Source organism: Bactrocera dorsalis, chromosome 5 (genome assembly GCF_023373825.1).
Source record: "Bactrocera dorsalis isolate Fly_Bdor chromosome 5, ASM2337382v1, whole genome shotgun sequence".
NCBI lineage: Eukaryota > Metazoa > Arthropoda > Insecta > Diptera > Tephritidae > Bactrocera > Bactrocera dorsalis.
The window spans coordinates 49,199,490-49,219,003 of NC_064307.1; the positions used below are offsets into that span (position 1 = coordinate 49,199,490).

At 45.0% G+C, this 19,514-nt stretch overlaps 1 protein-coding gene across 1 annotated transcript; it reads left to right on the forward strand.

Moving 5' to 3' along the window:
- The first annotated feature begins 203 nt into the window (after positions 1 to 203).
- LOC105223460 (uncharacterized) lies at positions 204 to 1,849 on the forward strand. Its single transcript, XM_011201198.2, has one exon. The coding sequence runs from the start codon at positions 237 to 239 to the stop codon at positions 1,713 to 1,715; it is 1,479 nt and encodes a 492-aa protein (XP_011199500.2). The 5' UTR covers positions 204 to 236; the 3' UTR covers positions 1,716 to 1,849.
- Positions 1,850 to 19,514: the final 17,665 nt, after the last annotated feature.

A 19,514-nucleotide genomic window follows, 5' to 3' on the forward strand; every position in this document is an offset into this window, starting at 1 on the left:
ACTAATCGATGGTAATAAAATCTCAGCGAAGTAACAAATAATTTGTAACCGAAAATTCTACAAATATGCCAGAAATGCCTTAACTTATCAGTTGCGGTGGATTATGGGTTATCAACCATTACGAAGGCACATTGGTCTAAATTTGATTAGATTTCCGTGCCAAACTTTGATGGTCTACATTTATTTAAATACCAAATACCTCTCAAGGTTTTAACAGTTTAACGCAAACGGTCGAAATGTATTCGGGTGGAAAAGCAGTCAAGCTCGCGCTAGTGCTAGCTTGCTTATTAGCAGTTGTGGAGGCAGGCATACTGCATTCAAAAGAGACCGCAGTGAAAAGCTTACTTCCAAATACTGACAATGATGGACCCAGCACACCACATCCAACATTATCCACGGATGATACATACCCCACACCACCATATATAAACGGAACTGATGAAACTACCGTCGTAACTGATGAAACAACCGACGTCACCACGGACGGGCCGTTCAGCAGCACAACCCCACCACCAGAGACTAGTGGAGGCGTCGTGGTGCGCGGTGACTGTGCATTCGATGTGAATGGTGATCTCAATGATCCAGCACCGATCTTCACACCACAAAACCAACTGGAATGGTTAGTGCCAAGCCCTTCAGGTGTGGTCGAATTATCTAACGGCGCCTACATCGATATGTACTGCGATAAGTCTTTTATAGCGCCGTTTAGCAATCGCACAAAAGTCACAGCACAGTGTCTGCAAAAGCAGTACTTCCTTGTCGATGGTGTGATTCATCCATTCTCCGATTTTAGCTGCACCAGTTGGCCAGCATACACGGCACGTCGCACTGGACGCCCCTGCAATGGCGGCACAGATCTCGTGGAAGTTGGTTTCGTGCTCACCTCGGGTTTTCTACAAATCATGGATGTTTGCCACGATGAAGTGAACGAGGTAACTCGTTACGTTCACCACAAGCTTAATCCCTCTAGTGCCGGCTATCAGCATGGCGTCACACGTCCTAGCTTCATTACCGGTGACTTTTATGCTGGGAAAAATGTGGATAATCTCTACACGAAGGTACAACAAAATAACACCATCAGTAAAATACTGGGCATGGATGCATCGCCTTTCTTCAATGACACCATCGATGTGTATTTGGCGCGCGGTCACATGGCCGCCAAGGTGGACTTTATTTTTGGCGCACCCCAAAAGGCGACATTCTTCTTTGTGAATGCGGCACCACAGTGGCAGATGTTCAACGGCCGCAATTGGGAACGTGTGGAGGACAGTGTGCGTCGGTATGCAAGCGATCAAGCGTTGGATTTGGACTGCTATACCGGAATTTGGGGTGTTTCTACGCTCCCAGATGTTAATGGCGTACAACGCGAGTTGTACCTGGCCTTTGACGAGAACAATAACGGTCTGATCCCAGTGCCAAAATTATATTTCCGCGTTGTCATCGATCGTAAGTCCCGCAATGGCATTGTTTTAATAGGTGTCAATAATCCGCATGTGACATTGGAGGAGATCAAGAAAGACTATGTGATCTGCAAGGACGTGGGTAATCGTATCAATTGGGTTAGCTGGGACAAGGAGAACCTCATGAACGGCTACTCGTACGCCTGCGCCGTTGACGATTTCATAAGTGTGGTAAAGGACTTACCTTTGGACGACTTGTACACAAGCGGTCTATTGGGTGTAGAAGCACTGACCATCGAAAATATACCATCTTAGAAGACACAGTTAGCTATGTGGCCAAAATGCTGAAGCTCAAGAAATTCGCGTTATTAAAATGACCTTCTAAGGCAATAAGTGTAACAGATCTTTATTAAATATTTTTGAAATTCTAAGCTACGAACCGCAATATATTTATGTGTTTCATTCATCTACTTCTAATCACTTTTGATAACGACGGGTAATAAATCTACAAAATGCCCTCTTACAATAATAAATAATTATAAAAAAATTATAGGCAATCTTTATGATCGGATGAAATACACCAGTGAGTAGTACTGAGTACTTCATAAATAAATAATTCTTTCTTTGGTTTCATGGGCTGACTTTTACTAGCACAGACTTCCAGACTTTGCTGGTGCTTTTCCATGTCTTCAATCTTCCGATACTCAAATTTATTTGTTATACTTTGTAGCGATCTGGTTATCGTTTCCAGAGGCATTTCTATTTCTCTATTGAGATGAGGTTCAAAACTCCGATAGAATCTCCTAGTGGTGTACAATGGCCAACCAATAAATTTTGTTTCGAGAAGACTTTATCCTTTGGACAATTCTGGCCAGTGCCTGTTCCTCTTTAGAGAAGAAAATATTAAAGAAATTTCTTAGAGTGTACTTAACTTCAAATAGGAGGAGCGGCTGGTGTGACCACTTTCATGAAATGTTAATGTTATATACCAGTAGTTAAAAGGCTTATCTGTCAATAGATAAGTCTTTGTTGGTTTTTTGGACTAACCCTAAGATAGCGAACTTTATGATTCTCAATATTGATATATTACCATGCAGAAGCTGATAATATAAATACAATTTATAGATTCAACGATCGTAGTCGTTTAGCTTTTGTGTTGCTAAAAATTAGTTATGGATTGCCTCACGGGCAGTAACATTGGTTTCTTATGAAACAAACTGAAGACAGCGAATAAATATTGTATATTTCGACCACAAAACAGTGGCGCGTTCCTCTTAACTTTTTATAAGTGAGAAAATGTTGAAAAAACAATAACATCGGATACACTGAATCTATTTACAATATCCTTCACAAATACAAAAGATTCCTAACAAGACCTTAATTTCGATCATTCAGTTTGTATTGCAGCTATATGCTAAAGCGTTCCGATCTGAACAATTTGTTTTGAGATTGTACCATTGCCTTAGACATCAATCCGTATATATCCTATAGTGATCTAATATCGGTGGTTCCGACAAATAAGCAAATTATTGATGTGAAATGGACGTATTCAAAATTTCGTAACGACATAGTTATGTCTCAACTCGTCATGCTGATCATTTACATTTGTCATGTATATACTTTAAAAGGTCTCTGACGATATTTTTATATATTTATACCCTCTAGGTTATAAAAAACGTCGAAGAAATGTAGAAAACTGCATTATTCATAGGCCGTTTTACTTATAACATAGCTTATCAGAATCTTGTGTCTACCACTCTTTTTACACATTCACTGATTATTGAATTTGTTTTGATTTGGAATACAAAAGTAGAAGTTGCATAGATGAAATGTATATAAATGTAGATTCTTTATGGAAATTTTAGGGACATCCATTGGAATTTGTTCTTCTTTACATTATCCAGATCCATTGTACCAGGGATGAACGACGCAACACTCAAAATTCCGTGAAATTTTTCATTACATAATTCATAAACAGTTCGATTAGGATTATTCTTCTTCTTCTTCTTAATTGGCGTAGACACCGCTTACGCGATTATAGCCGAGTTAACAACCGCGCGCCAGTCGTTTCTTCTTTTCGCTACGTGGCGCCAATTGGATATTCCAAGCGAAGCCAGGTCCTTCTCCACTTGGTCCTTCCAACGGAGTGGAGGTCTTCCTCTTCCTCTGCTTCCCCCGGCGGGTACTGCGTCGAATACTTTCAGAGCTGGAGTGTTTTCATCCATCCGGACAACATGACCTAGCCAGCGTAGCCGCTGTCTTTTAATTCGCTGAACTATGTCAATGTCGTCGTATATCTCGTACAGCTCATCGTTCCATCGAATGCGATATTCGCCGTGGCCAACGCGCAAAGGACCATAAATCTTTCGCAGAACTTTTCTCTCGAAAACTCGCAACGTCGACTCATCTGTTGTTGACATCGTCCAGGCCTCTGCACCATATAGCAGGACGGGAATTATGAGTGACTTATAGAGTTTGGTTTTTGTTTGTCGAGAGAGGACTTTGCTTCTCAATTGCCTACTTAGTCCGAAGTAGCACCTGTTGGCAAGAGTAATCCTGCGTTGGATTTCTAGGCTGACATTGTTGGTGGTGTTTACGCTGGTTCCAAGATAGACGAAATTATCTACAACTTCAAAGTTATGACTGTCAACAGTGACGTGAGTGCCAAGTCGCGAGTGCGACGACTGTTTGTTTGATGACAGGAGATATTTCGTCTTGCCCTCGTTCACTGCCAGACCCATTCGTTTTGCTTCCTTGTCCAGCCTGGAGAAAGCAGAACTAACGGCGCGGGTGTTGAGGCCGATGATATCAATATCATCGGCATACGCCAGCAGCTGTACACTCTTATAAAAGATTGTACCTGCTCGATTCAGTTCTGCAGCTCTAATAATTTTCTCCAGCAGCAGATTGAAAAAGTCGCACGATAGGGAGTCGCCTTGTCTGAAACCTCGTTTGGTATCGAACGGCTCGGAGAGGTTCTTCCCGATCCTGACGGAGCTTTTGGTGCCGCTCAACGTCAGTTTACACAGCCGTATCAGTTTTGCGGGGATACCAAATTCAGACATCGCGGCATAAAGGCAGCTTCTTTTCGTGCTGTCGAAAGCAGCTTTGAAATCGACGAAGAGGTGGTGTGTGTCGATTCTCCTTTCACGGGTCTTTTCCAAGATTTGGCGCATGGTGAATATCTGGTCGGTTGTTGATTTGCCAGGTCTAAAGCCACACTGATAAGGTCCAATCAGTTCGTTGACGGTGGGCTTTAATCTTTCACACAGTACGCTCGATAGAACCTTATATGCGATGTTGAGGAGGCAAATCCCACGGTAGTTGGCGCAGATTGTGGGGTCTCCTTTTTTATGGATTGGGCATAGCACACTTAAATTCCAGTCGTTGGGCATGCTTACGTCCGACCCTATTTTACAAAGAAGCTGATGCATGTTCCTTATCAGTTCTTCCCCGCCGTATTTGAATAGCTCTGCCCGCAATCCATCCGCCCCTGCCGCTTTGTTGTTCTTCAGGCGGGTGATTGCTATTCGAACATCTTCATGGTCAGGCAATGGAACGTCTGCTACATCGATTGGGGAATCGGGTTCACCATCTCCTAGTGTTATGCTTTGACTGTCATTCAGCAGGCTGGAGAAGTGTTCCCTCCATAATTTAAGTATGCTCTGGGCATCGGTAACTAGATCACCTTTGGGGGTTCTACAAGAGTATGCTCCGGTCTTGAAACCTTCTGTAAGCCGCCGCATCTTTTCGTAGAATTTTCGAGCATTACCCCTGTCGGCCAGCTTATCGAGCTGTTCGTACTCACGCATTTCGGCCTCTTTCTTTTTCTGTCTGCAAATGCGTCTCGCTTCCCTCTTCAACTCTCGGTATCTATCCCATCCCGCACGTGTTGTGGTCGATCGTAACGTTGCGAGGTAGGCAGCCGGTTTTCTCTCCGCTGCGACACGGCACTCCTCGTCGTACCAGCTGTTCTTTTGCACTTTCCGAAAACCAATGGTTTCGGTTGCAGCTGTACGTAAGGAGTTTGAAATGCCGTCCCACAGTTCCCTTATACCGAATTGTTGATGAGTGCTCTCAGAGAGCAGGAGTGCAAGCCGAGTAGAAAAACGTTCGGCTGTCTGTTGTGATTGCAGCTTCTCGACGTCGAACCTTCCTTGTGTTTGTTGGCGTGCGGTTTTTGCTGCACAGAGGCGGGTGCGAATTTTGGCTGCAACAATATAGTGCTCCGAGTCGATGTTAGGACCTCGAAGCGCACGCACATCCAAAACACTGGAGACGTGTCTTCCGTCTATCACAACATGATCGATCTGGTTGGTGGTTTTTCGATCCGGAGACAGCCAGGTAGCTTGATGTATCTTCTTATGCTGGAATCTAGTACTACAGATAACCATATTTCGGGCCCCGGCGAAGTCGATCAGCCTCAACCCATTTGGGGATGTTTCCTCGTGGAGGCTGAACTAACCGACCGTAGCGCCAAAGATACCTTCTTTGCCCACCCTCGCGTTGAAGTCGCCAAGCACGATTTTGACATCGTGGCGGGGGGCAACTCTCATAAGTGCGTTCCAACCACTCATAAAAGGCATCTTTGGCCATATCGTCCTTCTCTTCCGTCGGGGCGTGGGCGCAAATCAGCGATATGTTGAAGAACCTCGCTTTGATGCGGATTGTGGCTAGCCGTTCATTCTCTGAAGTGAATGATAGTACTCGGCGACGGAGTCTCTCTCCCACCACGAATTCCACACCAAATGTAAATGCGCTTAGTAAATGTCACAAGGACCTACTCGTCTCTGTCCTTGTCCCGTCCATCACATTTCTTGGACGGCGGTGATGTCAGCCTTTATTTTCACGAGGACATCAACCAGCTGGGCAGCGGCACCTTCCCAATTAAGGGACCGGACATTCCAGGTGCATGCCCTCAAATCATAGTCCTTAATTCGTTTGCCTTGGTAGTCATCAAAAGGGGGTTCACTGATCCGAGGCTTGTTGTTCTATTTCATTCTTAAGATTTCTTACGTGGCGGGTCCCAAACCCAGCGCACAACCCTATGTAGGGGATGTTTTGCCTTCTCACTTGAGCTCGCCTTCAAACGGATGTTCTTCGGCTAGCCAGAGGATACTTGGTCAAAGACCGGAAGTCGTGAGCTGCTTAAGCCATATGTAAAAGAATCGTTTCTGATCACTACCAAGTAAATGGCGATCAGAGAACTTTCCTCACTTGCGTGAACTTCTACACATGACTCCATCCTTTCTTTCTTTATTCTACTACATTTTTTTAAACACTACCGTTCAAACGGATCCTCCGTCAAATCGATGCTATAAATTCGCTAGAAAAAAGTCAGCAGTAATGTGCCTCTTGTTGTGATCAACTATTCAGAAGAATATACATAATGTGGAATGTAAACTGTCGTATTTGTTCGTCGAGAAAGGGTTATTATTATTAAGTTTATTATTATTTAGGATGATTAAGCCCCTTGCCATAGAGTAAAGCATAAAATTATGGAAATACTTTCATTAATAATTCATTACAAACACTTACCTACCACAAACTCAAAAAAAAATTTATGGAATTGAGTCTTTCTCGTGGCCAGGAAAGAGTTCAGATCTCAATCCAATTGAGAACTGCTGGTATTACATGGGCAAAAGGAAAAGAGCGCGCAAAAAGTGTAAAAGGAATGGAAAAAATTATTGAAGCTTTGTGGAATGAAGAAGAAAATATCTTCAACGCTTGCTTGAATATGTTTATACATGTCCACTCTGTTAAGAGCATGGTTTTTTTTTTTTGAAATTTATGCTAAAGACTTATATTTAAGAAACAGTCTGATTTCTTCTTCTTCTTAATTGCCGTAGACACCGCTTACGCGAATATAGCCGAGTTAACAACCGCGCGCCAGTCGTTTCTTCTTTTCGCTACGTGGCGCCAATTGGATATTCCAAGCGAAGCCAGGTCCTTCTCCACTTGGTCCTTCCAACGGAGTGGAGGTCTTCCTCTTCCTCTGCTTCCCCCGGCGGGTACTGCGTCGAATACTTTCAGAGCTGGAGTGTTTTCATCCATCCGGACAACATGACCTAGCCAGCGTAGCCGCTGTCTTTTAATTCGCTGAACTATGTCAATGTCGTCGTATATCTCGTACAGCTCATCGTTCCATCGAATGCGATATTCGCCGTGGCCAACGCGCAAAGGACCATAAATCTTTCGCAGAACTTTTCTCTCGAAAACTCGCAACGTTGACTTATCTGTTGTTGACATCGTCCAGGCCTCTGCACCATATAGCAGGACGGGAATTATGAGTGACTTATAGAGTTTGGTTTTTGTTTGTCGAGAGAGGACTTTGCTTCTCAATTGCCTACTGAGTACGAAGTAGCACCTGTTGGCAAGAGTAATCCTGAGTTGGTTTTCCAGGCTGACATTGTTGGTGGTGTTTACGCTGGTTCCAAGATAGACGAAATTATCTAAAACTTCATAGTTATGACTGTCAACAGTAACGTGAGTGCCAAGTCGCGAGTGCGACGACTGTTTGTTTGATGACAGGAGATATTTCGTCTTGCCCTCGTTCACTGCCAGACCCATTCGTTTTGCTTCCTTGTCCAGCCTGGAGAAAGCAGAACTAACGGCGCGGGTGTTGAGGCCGATGATATCAATATCATCGGCATACGCCAGCAGCTGTACACTCTTATAAAAGATTGTACCTGCTCGATTCAGTTCTGCAGCTCTAATAATTTTCTCCAGCAGCAGATTGAAAAAGTCGCACGATAGGGAGTCGCCTTGTCTGAAACCTCGTTTGGTATCGAACGGCTCGGAGAGGTTCTTCCCGATCCTGACGGAGCTTTTGGTGCCGCTCAACGTCAGTTTACACAGCCGTATCAGTTTTGCGGGGATACCAAATTCAGACATCGCGGCATAAAGGCAGCTTCTTTTCGTGCTGTCGAAAGCAGCTTTGAAATCGACGAAGAGGTGGTGTGTGTCGATTCTCCTTTCACGGGTCTTTTCCAAGATTTGGCGCATGGTGAATATCTGGTCGGTTGTTGATTTGCCAGGTCTAAAGCCACACTGATAAGGTCCAATCAGTTCGTTGACGGTGGGCTTTAATCTTTCACACAGTACGCTCGATACTACCTTATATGCGATGTTGAGGAGGCATATCCCACGGTAGTTGACGCAGATTGTGGGGTCTCCTTTTTTATGGATTGGGCATAGCACACTTAAATTCCAGTCGTTGGGCATGCTTTCGTCCGACCATATTTTACAAAGAAGCTGATGCATGTTCCTTATCAGTTCTTCGCCGCCGTGTTTGAATAGCTCGGCCGGCAATCCATCGGCTCCCGCAGCTTTGTTGTTCTTCAGACGGGTAATTGCTATTCGAACTTCTTCATTGTCGGGTAATGAAACGTCCGTTTCGTCGTCAACGATTGGGGAATCGGGTTCGCCTTCTCCCGGTGTTGTGCTTTCACTGCCATTCAGCAGGCTGGAGAAGTGTTCCCTCCATAATTTAAGTATGCTCTGGGCATCGGTAACTAGATCACCTTTGGGGGTTCTACAAGAGTATGCTCCGGTCTTGAAACCTTCTGTAAGCCGCCGCATCTTTTCGTAGAATTTTCGAGCATTACCCCTGTCGGCCAGCTTATCGAGCTGTTCGTACTCACGCATTTCGGCCTCTTTTTTATTTGTCTGCAAATGCGTCTCGCTTCAACTCTCGGTATCTATCTCGCAGGTGTTGTGATCAATTGTAACGTTGCTAGATAGGCAGTCTGTTTTCTCTCCACTGCGACACGGCACTCCTCGTCGTACCAGCTGTTCTTTTGCACTTTCCGAAAACCAATGGTTTTGGTTGCAGCTGTACGTAAGAAGCGTAAAATGCCGTCCCACAGTTCCCTTATACCGAGTTGATGATGAATGCTTTCAGAGAGCAGGAGTGCAAGTCGAGCAGAAAATCGTTCGTCTGTCTGTTTTGTTTGCTGCTTCTCGACGTCGAACCTTCCTTGTGTTTGTTGGCGTGCGGTTTTTGCTGCACAGAGGCGGGTGCGAATTTTGGCTGCAACAATATAATGGTCCGAGTCAATGTTAGGACCTCGGAGCGCACGCACATCCAAAACACTGGAGACGTGTCTTCCGTCTATCACAACATGATCGATCTGGTTGGTGGTTTTTCGATCCGGAGACAGCCAGGTAGCTTGATGTATCTTCTTATGCTGGAATCTAGTACTACAGATAACCATATTTCGGGCCCCGGCGAAGTCGATCAGCCTCAACCCATTTGGGGATGTTTCCTCGTGGAGGCTGAACTTACCGACCGTAGCGCCAAAGATACCTTCTTTGCCCACCCTCGCGTTGAAGTCGCCAAGCACGATTTTGACATCGTGGCGGGGGGCAACTCTCATAAGTGCGTTCCAACCACTCATAAAAGGCATCTTTGGCCATATCGTCCTTCTCTTCCGTCGGGGCGTGGGCGCAAATCAGCGATATGTTGAAGAACCTCGCTTTGATGCGGATTGTGGCTAGACGTTCATTCTCCGGAGTGAATGATAGTACTCGGCGACGGAGTCTCTCTCCCACCACGAATCCAACACTGTAGTAAATGTCACAAGGACCTACTCGTCTCTGTCCTTGTCCCGTCCATCGCATTTCTTGGACGGCGGTGATGTCAGCCTTTATTTTCATAGGACATCAACCAGCTGGGCAGCGGCACCTTCCCAGTTAAGGGACCGGACATTCCAGGTGCATGCCCTCAGATCATAGTCCTTAATTCGTTTGCTATGGTCGTCATCAAAAGGGGAGTCACTCATCCGAAGCTGGTTGTTCTATTTCATTCTTAAGATTTCTTACGTGGCGGGTCCCAAACCCAGCGCACAACCCTATGCAGGGGATGTTTCGCCTTCTCACGTTAGCTCGCCTTCAAACGGATGTTCTTAGGCTACCCAGAGGATAGTTGGTCGAAGACCGGAAGTCGTGAGCTGCTTGAGTCATATGCAAAAGAATCGTTTCTGGCCACTCCCAAGTAAATGGCGATCAGAAAATTTTCCTCACTTGCGTGAACTTCTACACATGACTCCATCCTTTCTTTCTTTATTCTACTACATTTTTTTAAACACTACCGTTCAAACGGATCCTCCGTCAAATCGATGCTATAAATTCGCTAGAAAAAAGTCAGCAGTAATGTGCCTCTTGTTGTGATCAACTATTCAGAAGAATATACATAATGTGGAATGTAAACTGTCGTATTTGTTCGTCGAGAAAGGGTTATTATTATTAAGTTTATTATTATTTAGGATGATTCAGTCCCTTGACATAGAGTAAAGCATAACATTTTTGAAATACTTTCTTTAATAATTCATTACAAACACTTACAGGTTACAAACCAAAAAAAAATTATGGAATTGAGCCTTTCTCGTAGCCAGGAAAGAGTTCAGATCTCAATCCAATTGAGAACTGCTGGTATTACATGGGCAAAAGGAAAAGAGCGTGCAAAAAGTGTAAAAGGAATGGAAAAAATTATTGAAGCTGTGTGGAATGAAGAAGAAAATATCTTCAACGCTTGCTTGAATATATTTATACATGTCCGCTATGTTAAGAGCATGGTTTTTTTTCGCCGAGTGTAGATCGAAATTTATGCTAAAGACTTATATTTGAGAAACAGTCTGATTTCTTCTTCTTCTTAATTGCCGTAGACACCGCTTACGCGATTATAGCCGAGTTAACAACCGCGCGCCAGTCGTTTCTTCTTTTCGCTACGTGGCGCCAATTGGATATTCCAAGCGAAGCCAGGTCCTTCTCCACTTGGTCCTTCCAACGGAGTGGAGGTCTTCCTCTTCCTCTGCTTCCCCCGGCGGGTACTGCGTCGAATACTTTCAGAGCTGGAGTGTTTTCATCCATCCGGACAACATGACCTAGCCAGCGTAGCCGCTGTCTTTTAATTCGCTGAACTATGTCAATGTCGTCGTATATCTCGTACAGCTCATCGTTCCATCGAATGCGATATTCGCCGTGGCCAACGCGCAAAGGACCATAAATCTTTCGCAGAACTTTTCTCTCGAAAACTCGCAACGTCGACTCATCTGTTGTTGACATCGTCCAGGCCTCTGCACCATATAGCAGGACGGGAATTATGAGTGACTTATAGAGTTTGGTTTTTGTTTGTCGAGAGAGGACTTTGCTTCTCAATTGCCTACTTAGTCCGAAGTAGCACCTGTTGGCAAGAGTAATCCTGCATTAGATTTCTAGGCTGACATTGTTGGTGGTGTTTACGCTGGTTCCAAGATAGACGAAATTATCTACAACTTCATAGTTATGACTGTCAACAGTAACGTGAGTGCCAAGTCGCGAGTGCGACGACTGTTTGTTTGATGACAGGAGATATTTCGTCTTGCCCTCGTTCACTGCCAGACCCATTCGTTTTGCTTCCTTGTCCAGCCTGGAGAAAGCAGAACTAACGGCGCGGGTGTTGAGGCCGATGATATCAATATCATCGGCATACGCCAGCAGCTGTACACTCTTATAAAAGATTGTACCTGCTCGATTCAGTTCTGCAGCTCTAATAATTTTCTCCAGCAGCAGATTGAAAAAGTCGCACGATAGGGAGTCGCCTTGTCTGAAACCTCGTTTGGTATCGAACGGCTCGGAGAGGTTCTTCCCGATCCTGACGGAGCTTTTGGTGCCGCTCAACGTCAGTTTACACAGCCGTATCAGTTTTGCGGGGATACCAAATTCAGACATCGCGGCATAAAGGCAGCTTCTTTTCGTGCTGTCGAAAGCAGCTTTGAAATCGACGAAGAGGTGGTGTGTGTCGATTCTCCTTTCACGGGTCTTTTCCAAGATTTGGCGCATGGTGAATATCTGGTCGGTTGTTGATTTGCCAGGTCTAAAGCCACACTGATAAGGTCCAATCAGTTCGTTGACGGTGGGCTTTAATCTTTCACACAGTACGCTCGATAGAACCTTATATGCGATGTTGAGGAGGCAAATCCCACGGTAGTTGGCGCAGATTGTGGGGTCTCCTTTTTTATGGATTGGGCATAGCACACTTAAATTCCAGTCGTTGGGCATGCTTTCGTCCGACCATATTTTACAAAGAAGCTGATGCATGCTCCTTATCAGTTCTTCGCCGCCGTGTTTGAATAGCTCGGCCGGCAATCCATCGGCCCCTGCCGCTTTGTTGTTCTTCAGGCGGGTGATTGCTATTCGAACTTCTTCATGGTCGGGTAATGGAACGTCTGCTCCATCGTCACCGATTGGGGAATCGGGTTCGCCTTCTCCCGGTGTTGTGCTTTCACTGCCATTCAGCAGGCTGGAGAAGTGTTCCCTCCATAATTTAAGTATGCTCTGGGCATCGGTAACTAGATCACCTTTGGGGGTTCTACAAGAGTATGCTCCGGTCTTGAAACCTTCTGTAAGCCGCCGCATCTTTTCGTAGAATTTTCGAGCATTACCCCTGTCGGCCAGCTTATCGAGCTGTTCGTACTCACGCATTTCGGCCTCTTTCTTTTTCTGTCTGCAAATGCGTCTCGCTTCCCTCTTCAACTCTCGGTATCTATCCCATCCCGCACGTGTTGTGGTCGATCGTAACGTTGCGAGGTAGGCAGCCGGTTTTCTCTCCGCTGCGACACGGCACTCCTCGTCGTACCAGCTGTTCTTTTGCACTTTCCGAAAACCAATGGTTTCGGTTGCAGCTGTACGTAAGGAGTTTGAAATGCCGTCCCACAGTTCCCTTATACCGAATTGTTGATGAGTGCTCTCAGAGAGCAGGAGTGCAAGCCGAGTAGAAAAACGTTCGGCTGTCTGTTGTGATTGCAGCTTCTCGACGTCAAACCTTCCTTGTGTTTGTTGGCGTGCGTTTTTTACTGCACAGGTGCGGATGCGAATTTTGGTTGCAACAATACAGTGGTCCGAGTCAATGTTAGGACCTCGGAGCGCACGCACATCTAAAACACTGGAGACGAGTCTTCCGTCTATCACAATATGATCGATCTGGTTGGTGGTTTTTCGATCCGGAGACAGCCAGGTAGCTTGATGTATCTTCTTATGCTGGAATCTAGTACTACAGATAACCATATTTCGGGCCCCGGCGAAGTCGATCAGCCTCAACCCATTTGGGGATGTTTCCTCGTGGAGGCTGAACTTACCGACCGTAGTGCCAAAGATACCTTCTTTGCCCACCCTGGCGTTGAAGCCGCCAAGCACGATTTTGACATCGTGGCGGGGGCAACTCTCATAAGTGTGCTCCAAGCACTCATAAAAGGCATCTTTGGCCATATCGTCCTTCTCTTCCGTCGGGGCGTGGGCGCAAATCAGCGATATGTTGAAGAACCTCGCTTTGATGCGGATTGTGGCTAGACGTTCATTCTCTGGAGTGAATGATAGTACTCGGCGACGGAGTCTCTCTCCCACCACGAATCCAACACCAAACTTGGTCACTGTAGTAAATGTCACAAGGACCTACTCGTCTCTGTCCTTGTCCCGTCCATCGCATTTCTTGGACGGCGGTGATGTCAGCCTTTATTTTCACGAGGACATCAACCAGCTGGGCAGCGGCACCTTCCCAATTAAGGGACCGGACATTCCAGGTGCATGCCCTCAAATCATAGTCCTTAATTCGTTTGCCATGGTCGTCATCAAAAGGGGGGTCACTCATCCGAGGCTTGTTGTTCTATTTCATTCTTAAGATTTCTTACGTGGCGGGTCCCAAACCCAGCGCACAACCCTGGAGGGGATGTTTCGCCTTCTCACTTTGCCTCGCCTTCAAAACGATGTTTTTTGGCTACGCAGAGAATACTTGGTCGAAGACTGGAAGTCGTGAGCTGCTTGGCCCATATGAAAAAGAATCGTTGCGGGCCACTCCCAACTAAATGGCGATCAGAGAACTTTCCTCACTTGAGCGAACTTCTACACATGACTCCATCCTTTCTTTCTTTATTCTACTACATTTTTTTAAACACTACCATTCAAACGGATCCTCCGTCGAAACGATGCTATAAATTCGCTGGAAAAAAGTAAGCAGTAATGTGCCTCCTGTTGTGATCAACCATTCAGAAGAATGTACATAATGTGGAATGTAAACTGTAGTATTTGTTCGTCGAGAAAGGGTTCTTATTAAGTTTATTATTATTTAGTATGATTAAGCCCCTCGCCATAGAGTAAAGCATAACATTTTTGAAATAGTTTCTTTAATAATTCATTACAAACACTTACAGGTCACAAACCAAAAAAATTATGGAATTGAGTCTTTCTCGTGGCCAGGAAAGAGTTCAGATCTCAATCCAATTGAGAACTGCTGGTATTACATGGGCAAAAGGAAAAGAGCGCGCAAAAAGTGTAAAAGGAATGGAAAAAATTATTGAAGCTTTGTGGAATGAAGAAGAAAATATCTTCAACGCTTGCTTGAATATGTTTATACATGTCCACTCTGTTAAGTGTAGAGTGTTGATCGAAATTTATGCTAAAGACTTATATTTAAGAAACAGTCTGATTTCTTCTTCTTCTTAATTGCTGTAGACACCGCTTACGCGATTATAGCCGAGTTAACAACCGCGCGCCAGTCGTTTCTTCTTTTCGCTACGTGGCGCCAATTGGATATTCCAAGCGAAGCCAGGTCCTTCTCCACTTGGTCCTTCCAACGGAGTGGAGGTCTTCCTCTTCCTCTGCTTCCCGCGGCGGGTACTGCGTCGAATACTTTCAGAACTGGAGTATTTTCATCCATCCGGACAGCATGACCTAGCCAGCGTAGCCGCTGTCTTTTAATTCGCTGAACTATGTCAATGTCGTCGTATATCTCGTACAGCTCATCGTTCCATCGAATGCGATATTCGCCGTGGCCAACGCGCAAAGGACCATAAATCTTTCGCAGAACTTTTCTCTCGAAAACTCGCAACGTCGACTCATCTGTTGTTGACATCGTCCAGGCCTCTGCACCATATAGCAGGACGGGAATTATGAGTGACTTATAGAGTTTGGTTTTTGTTCGTCGACTTTACTTCTCCATTGCCTACTCAGTCCGAAGTAGCACCTCTTGGCAAGAGTAATCCTGCGTTAGATTTCCAGGCTGACATTGTTGGTGGTGTTTACGCTGGTTCCAAGATAGACGAAACTCTCTACAACTTCAAAGTTAAGACTGCCAACAGTGACGTGAGAGCCAAGTCGCGAGTGCAACGACTGTTTTTTTATGACAAGAGATATTTCGTCTTGCCCTCGTTCATACCAGACCCATTTGCTTTTTCTTCTTTGTCCAGTTTGGATAAATCAGAACTAACGGCGCAGGTGTTGAGGCCGATGATATCAATATCATCGCCAGCAGCTGTACACTCTTATAAAAGATTGTACCTGCTCGATTCAGTTCTGCAGCTCTAATAATTTTCTCCAGCAGCAGATTGAAAAAATCGCACGATAGGGAGTCGCCTTGTCTGAAACCTCGTTTGGTATCGAACGGCTCGGAGAGGTTCTTCCCGATCCTGACGGAGCTTTTGGTGCCGCTCAACGTCAGTTTACACAGCCGTATCAGTTTTGCGGGGATACCAAATTCAGACATCGCGGCATAAAGACAGCTCCTTTTCGTGCTGTCGAAAGCAGCTTTGAAATCGACGAAGAGGTGGTGAGTATCGATTCTCCTTTCACGGATCTTTTCCAAGATTTGGCGCATGGTGAATATCTGGTCGGTTGTTGATTTACCAGGTCTGAAGCCACACTGATAAGGTCCAATCAGTTTGTTGACGGTGGGCTTTAATCTTTCACACAATACGCTCGATAGAACCTTGTACGCGATGTTGAGGAGGCTAATCCCACGGTAGTTGGCGCAGATTGTGGGGTCTCCTTTTTTATGGATTGGGCATAGCACACTTAAATTCCAATCGTTGGGCATGCTTTCATCCGACCATATTTTGCAAAGAAGCTGATGCATGCTCCTTATCAGTTCTTCGCCGCCGTGTTTGAATAGCTCGGCCGGCAATCCATCGGCCCCTGCCGCTTTGTTGTTCTTCAGGCGGGTGATTGCTATTCGAACTTCTTCATGGTCGGGTAATGGAACGTCTGCTCCATCGTCATCGATTGGGGAATCGGGTTCGCCTTCTCCTGGTGCTATGTGTTCACTGCCATTCAGCAGGCTGGAGAAGTGTTCCCTCCATAATCTAAGTATGCTCTGGGCATCGGTGGCTAGATCACCTTTGGGGGTTCTACAGGAGTATGCTCCGGTCTTGAAACCTTCTGTAAGCCGCCGCATTTTTTCGTAGAATTTTCGAGCATTACCCCTGTCGGCCAGCTTATCAAGCTGTTCGTACTCACGCATTTCGGTCTCTTTCTTCTTCTGTCTGCAAATGCGTCTCGCTTCCCTCTTCAACTCTCGGTATCTATCCCATCCCGCACGTGTTGTGGTCGATCGTAACGTTGCGAGGTAGGCAGCCTGTTTTCTCTCCGCTGCGACACGGCACTCCTCGTCGTACCAGCTGTTCTTTAGCACTTTCTGAAAACCAATGGTTTCGGTTGCAGCTGTACGTAAGGAGTTTGAAATTCCGTCCCACAGTTCCCTTATACCGAGTTGTTGACGAGTGCTCCCATAGAGCAGGAGTGCGAGCCGAGTAGAAAATCGTTCGGCTCACTGTTGTGATTGCAACTTTTCGACGTCGAACCTTCCTGGTGTTTGTTGACGTGCGTTTTTTGCTGCACAGAGGCGAATCTTAGCTGCAACAAGATAGTGGTCCGAGTCGATGTTAGGACCTCTGAGCGCACGCACATCTAAAACACTGGAGACATGTCTTCCGTCTATCACAACATGATCGATCTGGTTGGTAGTTTTTCGATCCGGAGACAGCCAGGTAGCTTGATGAATTTTCTTATGCTGGAATCTAGTACTACAGATAACCATATTTCGGGCCCCGGCGAAGTCGATCAGCCTCAACCCATTTGGGGATGTTTCATCGTGGAGGCTGAATTTACCGACCGTTGTGCCAAAGACACCTCCTTTGCCCACCCTCGCGTTGAAGTCGCCAAGCACGATTTTGACATCGTGGCGGGGGGCAACTCTCATAAGTGCGCTCAAACCACTCATAGAAGGCATCTTTGGTCATATCGTTCTTCTATTCCGTTGGGGAGTGGGCGCAGATCAGCGATATGTTAAGAACTTTGCTTTGATGCGGGTTATGGCTAGGCGTTCATCCACTGTTGTGAATGACTGTACTCGGTGATGGAGTCTCTCTCCCACCATGAATCCCACACCAAATTTACGCTAGTTTAAATGGTCACTGTAGTAAATGTCACAAGGACCTACTCGTCTCAGTCCTTGTAACGTTCATCGCATTTCTTGGACGGCGGTGATGTCAGCCTTTGTTTTCACGAGGACATCAACCAGCTGGGCAGCGGCACCTTTCCAATTAAGGGACCGGACATTCCAGGTGCATGCCCTCAATTCGTAGTCCTTATTTCGTTTGCCATCGTCGTCATCAAAAGGGGGGTCTCTCATCCGAGGCTGTTTGCGCTTTTTCATTAGGGGTTTTTTTCACGTGGCAGGTCCCAAACCCAGCGCACAACCCTATGCAGGGGATGTTTCGCCTTCTCACTTTAGCTCGCCTTCAAACGGATGTTCTTAGGCTACCCAGAGGATACTTGGTCCGAAGACCGAAGTCGTGAGCTGCTTGAGTCACATGTAAAAGAATCGTTCCTGGCCACTCCCAAGTGGATGGCAATCAGAGAACTTACCTCACTTGCGTGAACTTCTACACATGACTCCATTCTCCAACAGTCTGATTTACAGCTACAATAATAACCACGCCCACATCCCATACAAAAATTACATTCAAACTACTAAACCCTATAACTCTCTAAAGGAATACTTCACAAACAGTAATGGTTACGGTGAAGATCTTCCGTATCATCTTTATACTCTGTCCGGTGTATGTGTCTTAGTTTCCGCGATATCGCTCTGAAATTTACCCATGTCACTATCAGATAACAATGGGAGTGGCAATGTACACTTTTAGATGAAAACCCACGTCTCACTATTAGACCGATTTGAATCACATTTCTTTTCGTTCCCTTGGCCTTCTTTTACTTAAGTTACACTTTTAAATCGATGTAAATCCTTAAACTGTAAAATTGCCGCAATCATAGTGTCGATAAATAAATGAATTGAAATCACAAATAGTGTTTTCAATACCAATGAACTATGTAAATTGTTTATTTGTGAAATTATTTTTTTGCGTGAAATTACTGAAATCCATTTACGACGGTAAGGACTCCATCAAATATACTTGCTTTTTACGTTAAATTTGTGTTCACTGAATTGCTCATCTGTTTGCGCATGTATGTATGTATATGTGTCAACACGTGCACAGACAATAACATTTATGTGAAAATGCCAACAATGGAATGACTTTGTGGCATTGTAACTACTAACTAATGGCAAGCCCTGAGCCAAACCGCTTTGGCAGCAGCCGAGCATTCAACTGAATGACAAATATTTGCACAGCAAAGGCAAACAACAAACAAACAATCGCGCAACAATGGAAATATTTGTAAACATTTTTACTGAATTCATTTTGTGCGCCAATTGGTTGTCGGCTCTTAATGAATTCATCAAGGCGAAGCAAAAAAATAAAAAAAATCCTTCAACTATAGCCACAAAAAGTAAATGCATAAATATTTGATTTCCGTTAAAAAAAATTCATTTTCAAATTTTTTTATAAATTTTCGCCACCAATTGCGCAAATTAGAATAGTTAAGGTACAATCAACTCATTAAACTTTTTAACCACTAATGCTGGCTATCACAACCCCCGCTGTGCCCACAAGCCAACAAAAGCTATGCCGAATTGCTCGAATCGGTTGACCGAATTGCAGTAATTCCGAGCAACACTGCCGTCATGTTTTAATTAACTGTTAATTCGACCAATGATTCAACACATTTATTACCTGCCAATTGTACACGCTCGCATACAAGCCTAATTAGTGTGACATATAGGCCTTATAGCCTTCAACTGCAGACCTGGTATATATATATATTATAGCAATTCTCATTTGATGGGAAAATTGATGGATTATCTGGCCGGCTGTCGGTTTCAAAATGAAACCACTTGTGTCCGCCACAATCAAACGTAATTGATAACGGTACACACACATATGTGCCAATTAACTCAGGCTG